Source organism: Oncorhynchus keta, unplaced genomic scaffold, assembly GCF_023373465.1.
Source record: "Oncorhynchus keta strain PuntledgeMale-10-30-2019 unplaced genomic scaffold, Oket_V2 Un_contig_6244_pilon_pilon, whole genome shotgun sequence".
Lineage (NCBI taxonomy): Eukaryota > Metazoa > Chordata > Actinopteri > Salmoniformes > Salmonidae > Oncorhynchus > Oncorhynchus keta.
In genome coordinates this window covers 1,699,294-1,714,517 of record NW_026288751.1, presented here as the reverse complement: position 1 = coordinate 1,714,517, position 15,224 = coordinate 1,699,294, and the positions used below count along the sequence as shown (strand labels likewise).

Below are 15,224 nucleotides of genomic sequence, written 5' to 3'. Positions count from 1 at the left end.
TCAGAGAGAAAAAGAGAGACATAAAACCGCTTAAATATCCCTTAATTTCAAAAACAATATTTGTTTTCTGCTCTCTCTCTTTGCTGAGTAATACCACAGTACATGGGGTTTGGAGGAAGAACATTTCCATCCCTGTGCTGACCATAGAGATAGTTAAAGGACCAACATTGTATCTGTCACATTATGGCGTCTGTGAGAGCATGGGTAATGCAACTGAGGCCATCTACATTCTGAAGTAGTCAATTTTCTTCTTCTACTATTTTGGTGCATACTGCCACCTGGAGTGTGTTGTTTGAACAGATATAAAGCCAACGTTGTCGATCTACTGCCACCTGCAGGTATGGAATGTTTGCTCATGAATATAATTCATTGGCTGATCCCTCCTGATGACCTGGATGGAATTATGTGATCCTTCCTTTACCCATAGGAAGTCCCACCCAGTTGACTACTTCAAAATCGTGAAAGTCCTCAATGGTGCTGCCCATGCTAAAATGGTCTCTTGGCCACTGGAGCTCTCTATCTATCTCTATGGGACTGGCTGACAGACTGACTGTATCTGTGTGTGATCAACTAGTGAGGAGAGCAGAGCAGCAGAACAGTATCAGTGCAGAACAGCTGTAGGGAGTGAGAGTGAGGCTGGCAGAAAAGACGATGCTAATTGAGAGCAGGTGAAGGATAGTCATGCAGCCCACTACTAATTAGTGTAGTGTAGCCAGGTCCAAATGGGCTGGTTTAGCCCGGTCTCGTCTCCATAGCAATGCTCCCTCTCCCCATACTGGTAATCAGACACTAACAGACCAGGCCTCTCAGCACAACCAATCAACTTTGGGCCTAAATGAGGATGCTAGACTGACATGTTGTAAAAGCTCACCTTAGGCCTAACCCACTGGGCAAAAACTGTTTGAATCAATGTCATTTCAACAAATAAAAATATATGTGATGACGCTGAATCAGAGTGGAAAACTGATTGCAAAAAGTAATCAACGTAAAATATTTGTATCATTTTTCGCCCAACTTTTAACCTACATCCAATGACATGGTGAATTTTGGGGGGATTTCATGTTGAATTCATAGTAGTTGACAACTTTACCAAATGTAAATCTAATCTAGATGTTGAACTGACATCTGTGCCCAGTGGGAAGTAGCTTGTATCATTACTATACAGGGAGGCATGGGCGTTACATGTTGTGAGGTAGGCCGTCGTGCTGAGTGCTATTATTTGCAAAGTGGATATAAATAGTTGCCTTAATTAGGCCCACTTACAAGATTTACAAATTATAAACAGGACGAAGAGCAACATAAGTCAGAACACTAAAAACATAAACTATATCATCATTCCTGACAGCAATTTGACCATACAGCAGGAAGTATAGCCACACCCTTCCATGTCTGGCTACAACAGGACATTTTTTTTTTAGGTGGGATCCTTGGAATGTCCCGATTTTGCTCATGCGCCTGATATTGTCCAATCGCAATTCAGCATTTGTCTCAGGGTTGGTTTAAACCAGAGCCATGTATTTAAAGAGTTGGGCCATTGAGGTTTCTGCATTATGATGCATTTACATGACCCTACACAAAGTGGTATTCAAAGTCGGGGTCACAGTGGGATTGGCATATAAACCAAAACACAAAAACAAAATAATTTGGAACAAAAAATGTAGAGTACAGATTATTTTATAGAAAGGGGGATACCTAGTCAGTTGTCCAACTGAATGTATTCAACTGAAATGTGTCTTCCGCATTTAACCCAACTCTTCTGAATCAGAGAGGTGGGAGGGGGCTATACGGGACAACACACAAAACGCTTTTGAGAAAGATTAGACATTTGAAAAGTACAATTTTATTGAGTAAATGTATTGAATTGAAGGTTATTTGTTGATGTGATTATTAAGAAAATGGGGTCCCTGCTTTTTGAATACCACTGCCCTACAACATTCTATGGCAATCATATGAGTAATACACAAATGACTAGAATGGGCATTATGATGCATTTACATGACACTTCAAAATTCTATGACAGCCATGCTAGTATAACAGATGTCATGCTTCTTTTAGCAAGTACCACTTCCTCCTGATTCAGCTCACACCGAAGCTCACACCCAGGACTTCTGCTTTCATAGCACACGTGACCGCCCTCCCAAAGCGCCTTATCAGTTGGCGCCACTGAAAAGTTAGCAATTAGGTGGCGCACGTTTCACACATTCCCATGTGCTACATTCATCCACAACGACCATAGTGTTGAGCTGAGCACAACTGTAGATCCGGGTCACGGCACCAGTGAAACCGTGACTGTGCCGCTAACAGTATATTTTCACAGTCTCTGTCCCCATCCCGGACTGGAACTACTGATCCTCTGCTTGCAGACACACGTGACCACCATCCTTAATAATGTATCAACCATATGAGCTATCCAAAAATATCAACGTTTAAACCTAGCTGTGGAGAGAGCTTGCATTCTTAACTTCTTATAGTTAGCACCCAGTACATGAGGAATATCTAAATAATGCTTTGTAACTGTATGTCTAGAATTAGACAAATACAAAATATATGGCTCTGGTTTAAATATTGAACTTTCGAACACACCTGTTTCACACACCTTGCGCTCCCCGGAAAGAAATACCCCCTTGATAGTATGCAAGGTAAGCATTTACTTTGATTTTAGCTTAATCACATCGATTTAATTGCTTACTATGATTCATTTTTGTAGTAACATTTAATGAACAAATCCATGAATGGAACAGAGTAATATGTAGTGTGGAGGGAATGAATCGGAGTGCGACCAAAACATTTTATTTTCTTATGACATGACTTATGACAAATGTGTACCACAGGGCACAGGCCTGCTATTCATATATGAACGTGTACTATTTCCCCATACTATGCAACTATTGTGGGAAACACTCTTTGTGAAGAAGAGTAGGCTAGACATGTTAGTCGCTGAGGTAACAAGGGCATGTTTGTTTACAACTGCACTATTGCCCCTAACCCTGGATTTATATTAAACAGCTTGAATAGTAGGGGATACGGGTTACAGAGAGAGAATTAAAGTCGCACAGCAGTAAGCCAGACACCTGATAGGCCTACCAAATAGAGCACACAATAAACCCCAATTAACCTCTGGGCAGTGGGTGCCAAATAACACCCAGTCCATTTAAACTGAGTTTAATTACTTTAATCATTCAGCTGAAATGTTATTTTCCTCAGTTGTCAGTCTCTGTGGTGTTCTCTGAGGGGTAACTATAATTTCCCATTGGTTCTCAGTAAGCAGATGAATGGATCCTGGAAGTTGATGAGCTGAAGTCGGTGTGTGTGTCTGTGCATATGTGTCTATGTGTATGTGTGTGTGTTTGGCAGGAAGGAAGCAGTGTTGTTGTCTCTTACCCAGGCATTTTGGCTCCTTGCCACTCCAGTAAGGTGTAGTGGCGTTGCGACAGGCGAGCATGGTGGGGCCTTGCAGCTGGTAGCCGGTCAGACACTGAAAGTAGGCCTCTCCCCCAGCATGGAGGTGAGTCACTGATACCTCCCCGTTGGCTGGCTCCTTAGGGAAGGCACAGCTCAGCACAAAGGCTAGAGGGAGGGAGGGGATTTAATCATTGATGACCGGTTTGATATTATTTCTCTTTGTGAATTTTTTCACCATGGTTGTTCGAAGTGGAATTAGTTGCTCTCAGTGATACCATTTCACTTTAATAATACATACAGTAAACCAACGGAGTGTAGACACACACACACACACACACACACACACACACACACACACACACACACAGAGTACATGTTGTGTATGAAGAATGTACTGTAATTGGGTCGAGCAGGGCTGTTTTCATCAGTTTTCTACTTGAGTTATAAATATTCCACTCCATCTGGTGCAATTAATTGCAGTTTAAAAGTACATCTGCAAATAGATTGTGACATATCTGCAATCGCTAATGAGTTTCAGTGTGCTGCAAAGTCTACACACACACACAGCTATGACACGGAGATTTAGGTTTGGTGTACAGGGTAAAAGTAGAGTTGTAGATCAGTTCCATTTCAGAGCTGGTACTTTAATGTGATAGTGGGGAGAAGAATTGTCTCTGTACCAGTTGTCAAAGCGCTGTGAGTCCAGCGCACCAAGATGAATGGGCTTCAACTTCCTCTGCGTCCCTGTCCTTAAACGGATGGTCCTACATGGGATGTATGGTAGCAATCATTAGTTGGCGTGGATGATGGATTGAGCTAACCATGTCCTTAATGAGCGCTATATAACAGGCCTTTCTGTCTGTCGGAGCGCAGGCCCACTCTGCTCTGCCTCACTGGCGCAGCATGCTCGCTCTCTGAAATTATGTTCTTGAGGTCCAGTGCAGATAACAACAAAACCTTGCATTTATTGAAAATACACCATGGAAGCAAAAATATACTTTTAACACTGGACCTAAATTAACATAATGTTGACAGACAGAGGTGGTGTAAGATAAAGCATTCAAATACTTCACCCAAATCCAGACAGCTGATGTTCTGAAAGAGCTGCAAAATCTGGATCCCTACAAATCAGCTGGGCTAGACAATCTGGACCCTCTCATCCTGAAATTATCCGCCAGTATTGTTGCAAACCCTATTACTAGTCTGTTCAACCTCTCTTTCATATCGTCCGAGTTTCATAAAGATTGGAAAGCTGCCGCGGTCATCCTCCTCTTCAAAGGGGGAGACACTCCAGACCCGAAACTGTTACAGACCTACAGTAGATCCATCCTGCCCTGTCTATCTAAAGTCTTCAAAAGCCAAGTGAACAAACAGATCGCCGACCATTTTGAATCCCAAGTACCTTCTCCGCTATTCAATCTGGTTTCCGAGCTGGTCATGGGTGCACCTCAGTCACACTCAAGGTCCTAAATGATATCATAACCGCCGTCGATATAAGACAGTACTGTGCAGCCGTCTTCATCGACCTGGCCAAGGCTTTCGACTCTGTCAATCACTGTATACTTATTGGCAGACTCAACAGCCTTGTTTCTCTAATGACTGCCTCACCTGGTTCACTAACTACTTCTCAGATAGAGTTCAGTGGGTCAAATCGGAGGGCCTGTTGTCCGCACCTCTGGCAGTCTCTATGGGGGTGCCAAAGGGTTAAATTCTTGGGCCGACTCTTTTCTCTATATATATATCAATGATGTCGCTCTTGCTGCGGGTGATTCTCTGAATCACCTCTATGCAGACAACACCATTCTGTATACATCTGGCCCTTCTTTGGACACTGTGTTAACAAACCTCCAAACGAGCTTCAACGCCATACAACACTCCTTCTGTGGCCTCCAACAGCTTTTAAATGCTAGTAAAATGAAATGCTTGCTCTCTCTTCAACTGATCGCTGCCCACGCCAGGCCAACTAGCATCACTACTCTGGACGGTTCTGACTTAGAATATGTGGACAACTATAAATACCTAGGTGTCTGGCTAGACTGCAAACTCTCCTTCCAGACTCACATTAAGCATCTCCAATCCAAAGTTAAATCTAGAATCGGGCTTCCTATTTTGCAACAAAGCATCCTTCACTCATGCTGCCAAACATACCCTCGTAAAACTGACTATCCTAGACTTCGGCGATGTCATTTACAAAATAGCTTCCAACACTGTACTCAGCAATTCGGATGCAGTCTATCACAGTGCCATCCATTTTGTCATCAAAGCCCCATATACTACCCACCACTGCGACCTGTATGCTCTTGTTGGCTGGTCCTCGCTACATATTCGTCTCCAAACCCACTGGCTCCATGTCATCTATAAGTCTATGCTAGGTAAAGTCCTGCCTTATATCAGCTCACTGGTCACCATAGCAACACCCACCCGTAGCACGCGCTCCAGCAGGTATATTTCACTGGTCATCCCCAAAGCCAACACCTTCTTTGGCCGCCTTTCCTTCCAGTTCTCTGCTGCCAATGACTGGAACGAATTGCAAAAATCACTGAAGTTGTAAACATATCTCCCTCACTAACCTTAAGCTTCAGCTGTCAGAGCAGCTTACCGATCGCAACAGCTGTACACAGCCCATCTCTAAATAGCCCATCCAACCAACTACCTACCTCATCCCCATATTTGTCTTCTGGTCTTTTGCACACCAGTATTTTTTTCTTGCACGTCCTCGTCTGCACATACAGTATATCACAAAAGTGAGTACACCCCTCACATTTTTGTAAATATTTGAGTATATCTTTTCATGTGACAACACTGAAGAAAGTACACTTTGCTACAATGAGTGTACAGCTTGTATAACAGTGTACATTTGCTGTCCCCTCAAAATAACTCAACATACAGCCATTAATGTCTAAACCGCTGGCAACAAAAGTGAGTACACCCCTAAGTGGAAATGTCCAAATTGGGCCCAAAGGGTCAATATTTTGTGTGGCCACCATCATTTTCCAGCACTGTCTTAACCCTCTTGGGCATGGAGTTCACCAGAGCTTCACAGGTTGCCACTGGAGTCCTCTTCCACGACATCACGGAGCTGGTGGATGTTAGAGACCGTGCGCTCCTCCACCTTCCATTTGAGGATGCCCCACAGATGCTCAATAGGGTTTAGGTCTGGAGATATGCTTGGCCAGTCAATCACCTTTACCCTCAGCTTATTTAGCAAGGCAGTGGTTGTATTGAAGGTGTGTTTGGGGTCATTATCATGTTGGAATACTGCCCTGCGGCCCAGTCTCCAAAGGGAGAGGATCATGCTCTGCTTCAATATGTCACAGTACATGTTGGCATTCATGGTTCCCTCAATGAACTGTAACTCCCCAGTGCCGGCAGCACTCATGCAGCCCCAGACCATGACACTCCCACCACCATACTTGACTGTAGACAAGACACACTTGCCTTTGTAATTTCACCTGGTTGCCGCCACACACGCTTGACACCATCTGAACCAAATAGGTTTCTTGGTCTCATCAGACCACAGGACATGGTTTCAGTAATCCATGTCCTTAGTCTGCTTGTCTTCAGCAAACTGTTTGCCGCTGAGCACGTGCACTCAACTTCTTTGGTCGACCATGGCGAGGCCTGTTCTGAGTGGAACTTGTCCACTTAAACCGCTGTATGGTCTTGGCCACCGTGCTGCAGCTCAGTTTCAGGGTCTTGGCAATCTTCTTATAGCCCAGGCCATCTTTATGTAGAGCAAAGATTATTTTTTTCAGATCCTCAGAGAGTTATTTGCCATGAGGTGCCATGTTGAACTTCCAGTGACCAGTCAGTATGAGGGAGTGTGAGAGCGATGACACCATATTTAACACACCTGCTCCCCATTCACACCTGAAACCTTGTAACACTAATGAGTCACATGACACCGGGGAGGGAAAAAGGCTAATTGGGCCCAATTTGAACATTTTCACTTAGGGGTGAACTCACTTTTGTTGCCAGCGGTTTAGACATTAATGGCTGTGTGTGTTATTTTGATGGGACAGCAAATTTACACTGTTATACAAGCTGTACACTCACTACTTTACATTGTAGCAAAGTGTAATTTCTTCAGTGCTGTCACATGAAAAGATATACTCAAATATTTACAAAAATGTGAGGGGTGTACTCACTTTTGTGATATACTGTATATCACTCCAGTGTAAATTGCTAAATTGTAATTACTTTGTCACTATTGGCCTATGTATTGCCTTAACTCCTTACTTAATTTGCTCACTCTGTACATAGATTTTTATATTGTGTTATTGACTGTAAGTTTGTTTATCCCATGTGAACTCTGTGTTGTTGTTTTTGTCGCACTGCTTTGCTTCATCTTGGCCAGGGTGCAGTAGTTGTAAATGAGAACTTGTTCTCAACTTGCCCATCTGGTTAAATAAAGGTGGAAAAAAAACATTTAGTAAAAATGCCTGTCTCTTGCCTAACTCATAGAGATCTACTGTACAGATGTATGATCTTAATTTGATCACCCTGTTGCAGGGGAACTTTACTGCAATGCATGTAAAACTTGTAATGTATTTGAGGTTTTAAAAGGCTTCTGAAGTTTTTCCATATGAAAAATGCATCACCCCCTACAAAAATGTACATGAATTATAATCCACAGAATAATTCATATTTCCTGTTGCTGCATGATTATTCTCCTGCTGTAGCAAACTGGCTACAAACTGGCTATCTGATTGCTGTTTCTAAATAACAACATTAGTGAATATTTTGAGGATAACAAAGCTGTTAAATTGCCTGTGTCTACAGAGACTTAAGCACTAGTAGGCTAAGTGTGACAGACAGCTTTGAAAACAGAGAGCAAAGACAAGGACCCTGTGGAGGATCCCAACTGTTTAGTATGTCTGACTCAATCCTTTTCTCATTAATATGATTTGGAGGAACAGTCGAAGTGGAAATGAGCTGTTAGGTTGTGTCAACACGCAGGTGGAAACATTTCAAACAAAGCTCTCAGCTCAGCTCACACTCCTGCTCTCCTGCTGTCGACCAGTCACTACCTCCTCCTCCACCTGCTCCCCAAGACATGGGAATAAAAGGGACAGTGTAGAATGCTGAACCTGAGACAACCACTGTGGGGGTTGAGTGTGCAGAGACTGAGCACGGGAGCATTACGCTGTCGCAACATAAAACGTTTAAGCTTTCCAGAACCCATTCAAATGGTGTAATCACTGCTCTTTATTTCCCTTTCTTCTCATGGCTGCATAAGAAAATCAACATTAAAGCTAACAGTTTTACAGCCCTCTGCCGCTCGACACGAGGCATTAAGGAAAAGTGCACTTTGGAAGGCAATTTAATTTCAACCCCTCTCCCTGCCTGCCAGAAGACATTTGGATATTAGTGCTGAAAGTAGACGATGCTCTCCCCCAGCAATCAAACTCAATAAGACTGACAGAGCTAGGGGTTTTAGTGTCTGTCTATTTACTAAGGATTCACTTTAGCTCTCTTCGTGTTGTGTACTATACATCATTGTACTTCCTGACACCATTGTGCAGTGTGGCATACTTTGCAGGAAGTCGTTTCGTGTATTTGATGTACCACATGTGGTTTAAAGTCGGTGTTAAAGTGTGCAGCAAATATGATTTATCCCAGGATGCCCTCATAAACCTGTACACAACTCTGTACATAACTCTCCCGGCTGTAATACTGTGTTAAATCATTATCTTACCTGGCTGCCTCAGCACATCAACAACTGCTCAAGGGGGCCGATAGTAAACAATACCATGTGTCACTCAAAGACTATCATTTATTGTTAACATTAATGCTACAGGAACAGCACAGAACTGATAAAAGAGAAAATGATTTGCTTGCGACACTGCATTCAAGAGCTTCTCCTCTAGATATCTCTCATAGCCTAACAAGACTCTCTGCAAGCGTAGAGAAACAATGGTTTTACAAAGGCTCGTCTCTTGGAATGTGGTTCAGACTTATTAACACCATATTGAAGGCCAAACAAACCGAGTTTCGTCCTCCGGCTGTTGAACCATTATTAGTCAAATACCAATCAAATTTCAACACATACAACTCAAATTACAAACCACCTCCTTAAGAAATGCCTTAAGGTTCAGTGTGCAAGCATAGGTTATAATAAAAATGGCACACTGATTTCTCCCACACTAACATTTCCAATATGATGAAGCAGCCAGCCAGCCAGTCTTCTCTCTCTGGAGTAAAATCAATGAGATGCAGAGTGCCAGTCCAGCTGCCCTAGGTCATCCATTGAATTCTTACTTTATCACTGGCTCCACTGAGCCCAGTTATTGTCATTATCATACCACCATTTCATATTTGTTGAGCCTGTACAATGGGGATGCTGCAGGCAGAGACAATCCCCTAAGAATGAAATGACGTGCAGCCTCCATTCCATTGTACTTCATCTTAGAGGGCCATAAAGCCTGATTGTTTTGCTATTACAAGTAATGGCACCACAGTAAATACAGAGGCAGATTAGCTGATGGTGGGGCCTCAGGCAACAGATGCTGAGGTAATGTCCTTGGTTATTCTGCCCCATAAGAGAGAGAAAATAGGGGGGAAAGAGGAGGGAAACAACTGTGAAAATGTGGTCCTGATCTCTGCCATCAGTGACAGCTGTAATGGGTTTGAATGACATCCTATCTCATCAATGACCATTGCCACTTTATCAGTCAAGGATCAATAGGTATTAACGCACAGAGCCAAAGTGGATAAAGGATTATCACTAGTGGCTGGCAGTGGTGGCTACACTAACCACATGCCTTTGGACTGACATGTCTCTGAGTAAAATAAGGTATTGCTAATAAACTTAGCATTGACTTAAACTCTAACCTATTATGGCAGGCTCAATTTGCAATTTATCATGTATTAAGAATTGTATGACAGTAAATCAATAATATTAATAATGAGGGTTACAACTCATAACTGATTCATGGCAACTAAATCAGCAGTAATGACAGGATGCAGGGAAGCAGGGAGCATGGCAGCCTATGGCATCAGTGGTAATGTAATTTGGTGCTCTGGAGAGACTCACTCTACTCATCAGTCTAGAGTAGACAAACCCTCATTGATGGGACTGTGCCGGCTGCAGTCTAAAGTTACTTCTCCTTAATAGCATTTATTGAGCAGTTGACCATTGGAATTAAATGTTTAACCCAACCACATAAATATCAATACATCACAGCAGGACTGTGGTGGGGCTCTCTCAGATTGAACCTCTCTTCCCAGTGACAAGACTATTGATCTTTGTTTAAGGGTAATGTTTCATCGGAGAACTCGTATAGAGCAAGACTCACATGTACTTAAAATCAGAGTAATTCACCAGACCTTTCAATTAGTCTTCAAGGGCTGTTTTCACTCTGATGCTGATGATGCTGAACCACAATATCCACTGGGCATGGAATCAAAATGTATCGGAATCGATCACAGAGTGTTACCTATGAGACTGTGGTTTAACACACATCTGTAAAGTGTGTAGGCAGTATTTGTATATGTGAGGGCCTTAATGCTCTCAGTTGACATTTGAGTGGATGGCTTTTCTTTGCCATGTGAAATATTCCACACATACTGACTTGGTGGAGGTGATAACTTGTTTTGGCTGGGGTATCCCTCTGCTCTGCAGCCCTCTCCAACCCTCTACTAACCAAGTCTATGAAGTCTCCTCAATTTTACATGACCAGATGAAAAATGCATCTCTCCCCTTTGGCCCGAGTATCTGTTGTGAAATGCAGAGAGAATTTGTTTAGTGCTCTGCCCATCAGAACACATTGAGGATAATTACATACAGAGTATATTGTCAGGGTGGGAATATTAAGATTGGTAATAAAATGATACCTGCCCCCCTGTAGTTATGACCAACTGGGAGTCCTCCCTTCCCAGCTGCAGCCTCCAGGGAGCCGTGTAGTAGTGGGAAATCAAACGGCTGATTAAAGAGTTAAAGGAAATGTTTCTGCCCTCCTCTCCCTCCCTTTTGGTGTCACACCAACAGATGTCTCCATTACAGCAGAGGAGACACACTGAGAGACACATGGCAGAAACCTCTATGAATAAGCTGCTGTCGTCCTCAGCAGAATCGACAGCCAACGATACAGTTCTCATCTCCCATGCTGAAAGGTGGTAGGACACAGTTGAGTGAATTTGTGTATATGATTACTGTACGCGAGAGTAGTTTCTACATGTGCAAAGATTAAATGTCTCTGTCCCTCTCTGCCCCCTCTCCATCTCTTTTGTAACAAGCAGACATGTTATTGTCATTCCGCTAGGGACCTGTTTTTAAAGTATTAGGTGAGTATGTTTATTCTGTGTTACCATTTAATTAGCTAGTAAATAAATTATTAAACCAATTGGTGTTCTACTGAATCATAAGTAAGGCTCAGGTTTTTGCAGATGCAAGGAGGTTATGACTGTTCAGAATGATGATATGATATGAGGTTATAATTAATAAATTAACTTTTTATAGATGTAATAGGTTAGAGTTTATTACAGTACTGAACACCTGACCGTATGCAGATGTGTTCTAAGTCTATTTCAAAGATGTATAGACTTTTTCTCAATTCAATCCAAGAACCAAGTGTCTACCTGTCTAGACAGTCATTAAATGTCGACCTCAGTATGAGGGATCAGGGAAGTCATAAAGGAATTGCAAGAGGGCTTAGTTCAGGTTTGCCTTCACCAATATTTCAGCCTGAGGTCCACTCTTTCCTGTATGTATTGCACACACACACAACATTCTCAACCCTCAGGAGAGTTGAAGAAGACTAGATGCAGGCTGTGACACAGACACATCATCACTCCCCAGTGTTAACTGTGCTGCTACTATTACTACTGCAGCATTCATCAGTGTCATCTAAGCCACAGCCAGGGCCTTCTGCAGATATTAATTACCCAGAGCTGAGATCTCTCGCTACAGATCTGTCTCCTTCTCAACGCTTGTCCCATCACATTTTTAACACCCCATTACAATGGACAAGGTGATTGCGCACACCATGGAGATTAACACAAATCTAAATCCTGATAGCCTTTGAAATTTGCTGTCATGCTTGTGGAGTAACGGTTATAAATAGATTAAAGAGTAGCCTTCTAATTGCTCCAAATGTCCTTCACGGACGGAATTTGTGGATGTGCATAAAATGAGACCATTAATATAAGGATGATGATATCAAGCGTGACAGAGAGAGAAGCTTTGCAGGTACACATTGGAATTTGTTTAATGTAGACAGCAAAATATTTTCTGAAAAGTACCTTTTTTCTTGAGACTGATGATTTGAAATAGAAATGTCAAATAGCGTGAAAAGCATTTATCATTCAAATTCAGAGCTGCTGTTACACAACATTAGCTCTGTAGAACTAATGAAATCCCATATGTTATGATGACTTTATAGGCTCCCATTGTTGCTTTGCCAAGCATAAAAACTGACATGGGCACAGTGTGAAAGCGTGTCATGCTGCCATAGTGTTTGATATCAATTAGAGAGAATTTAATACCCTGGCATAAAAATTTGACATAATACCTACATCACTGAATGACTTAAACATGTGGTTGCCTTCTGCACCCCCACAAATGCACCCCCACAGATGCACCCCCACAGATGCACCCCAATGCCTCGAGTCTGAAAAGCCCTGCTTTGAGGATTTAGTGAGGGAGTTCTTTACTCAGTGCGTGAGGATAAAGCCCAGATTGTTGGGCTCACAGTTGTCTGAGTATGAGGGGAAATGATGATGTGCTGCTGAAGCCAGAGAGTGCTGATCAACAGGACACCCTACGTTGTCTGCCCTCATGCAGGGTGATTCAGGGTGAGCGCAAAGTAATTCACTGAGCAAGGATTTTGTTTATTGTTGGGTGGAGCTTTACAAAATCAGTCTGTTTCACCCTCAGCAGGATGATAGGAAAGAAGATGACTTGTACTTAGAGCAAGGTTTATTATTCAAATGTGATGTACTGTTTACTATTCAGTGAGTAGGTGTTAATGCAATGCTGTTGTTAGTACAGACCTGTGACATTTCTCTAATATCCGGTAGGTGATGTTTTTTTTGTTACATGATGGATCTCCACTCAGTAGCATGTATTGTACTCAGACTAATTGCTTAGTCTCTGACCCAAAGTAAATGTTCTGTTTCTCCAATCCTTTACTTTTGGATCCCCAGTCACCTCTCTCGTGGTCTGTTTGCCTCGAGTCTCCCGGCCACGGCTGCTATTCTCCTATTTCTTTGTGAATTATTGAGGGGCTTGAATCTTTAAAGTTTACCCTCTTCCTCAATAAGCAGCATTCTGTGCTGCCAGTCCACTGGAGATCACATAGTCTGTATAGGCACTAACAGTGAAGTCTGAATGTGTGTGGGAGAGTTGTAAAGAATAGAGTTCCACATCACCCACTGCTTGTTTATTGGCTACTATTCCAAAGAGGGCTTTCTTCACACAGAGTTCTTTATAATCAATGGTACAATGGGAATTCAGCGCATTAAAGGCTGTACTTTACAACCTATTTATATATCCAACAATATATTTCCACCCTACGGGGACCGGGGGTCAAATCACACATGGTAAGCAGCAACATTACGGCATTTCCCTTTCCATGGTTGTTTGGGATACACGAAGAGCATGGCTCATTGTGAGTGGTGATGCACGGGGCACATTTCACATGTGGGCTATAACTGATCCATTAGAGGCCTGGTAAAAGCTCTCATCACTCCCCTACTGTGGTCCCTGTCTACCCCCCTCTCCCTGCTCTAACACAGTGTAATGTGCCAGCACTCGTATCGGCCAAACAAAGACACGCAGAACAGCTTAGAAACACTGATGAACTATTTCCTAAATGGTAGTTCAGTGGTCACCAACCGGTCGATCGCGATGAACTGGTTGACCTCCAAGGCATTCGTAGTCGATCACCAAACATTTCTGTAAAATACAACAACAATAAAGCCTTTCTTCCCTGTTAGTGGTATGTGCACTTGATTCAGCAGCCCTAGCACCGGGAAGGCAAAGTGTTCCCATTTTCAACCATTTCATGTGTCTGAAGGTAGAACTCTGAATATCCGGCAGGCCAAGAGAGCAAATCAAGTGCACCTTTAGACCTATCGTTGGCCAATCAGAATGCTCATCGTGTCTGAACAGTTTGCTCGAGCCATAGGTTTTTAAAAAGAAGCCCTGAGAACACAGCAAAGTTGATACTGTGAGATTCAAAACTTTTAAAACCATGACTAGAGAGAGACTCAATGAATACAGCCAAGCTAATGTGTTAATGTGTTAAGTTGTTATTCAGCACTGTCAACACTTTGTTCCATATTTTTAGAAGTCATAAAATGCACGTTATCCCTACATCCACTCACGCTACAACCAGCACTGCAGCAGCAATGAAAGAGTATAGCAAAGTGTTACGATAGGCTTACGCTGTTATTGCTAGTGGCTTGTCTTTTTTAATATTGAGGAATATTTAACTTTCTCTGGTCATAAGAGTAACAACATGAATTGGTGCATGAGACAGAAATAATGCAGTGCGACGTGAGTTTTGTCATCAGCTGGAAGACTGTGTCCCCTTTTCTCGGCGGAGGGACTGAGACAGGTGAGAGACAGCCTCACTTCTGCTCCCTCCCCCGCAGACTGACTATCAGATGCAGGCCATCAGTCCAGTAACATTAAAAAAAACAAATTATTATGCTCACTCAGCTGTGCCAAGTAATAAAACAAATGATATATAACCAGTGTGATCATATACCTACGATTATTTAAAAAAATACAGGGTTGGGTAGGTTACTTTCTAAATGTAATCCATTACATTTAGAAAGTTACTAGTTGCCTGCCCAAAATTGTAATCTGTAACATA

The 15,224-nt window shown here is 42.5% G+C and overlaps 1 protein-coding gene across 1 annotated transcript in view; it reads right to left on the bottom strand.

Moving 5' to 3' along the window:
- The window catches only part of LOC118391358 (seizure protein 6 homolog), a 243,430-nt gene that overhangs the window by 40,297 nt on the left and 187,909 nt on the right, over positions 1 to 15,224 (bottom strand). The window contains exon 5 of the mRNA XM_035782685.1: positions 3,382 to 3,567. Within this exon, the coding sequence (XP_035638578.1) occupies positions 3,382 to 3,567 (186 nt within the window). The remainder of the gene's footprint in view (positions 1 to 3,381; positions 3,568 to 15,224) is intronic.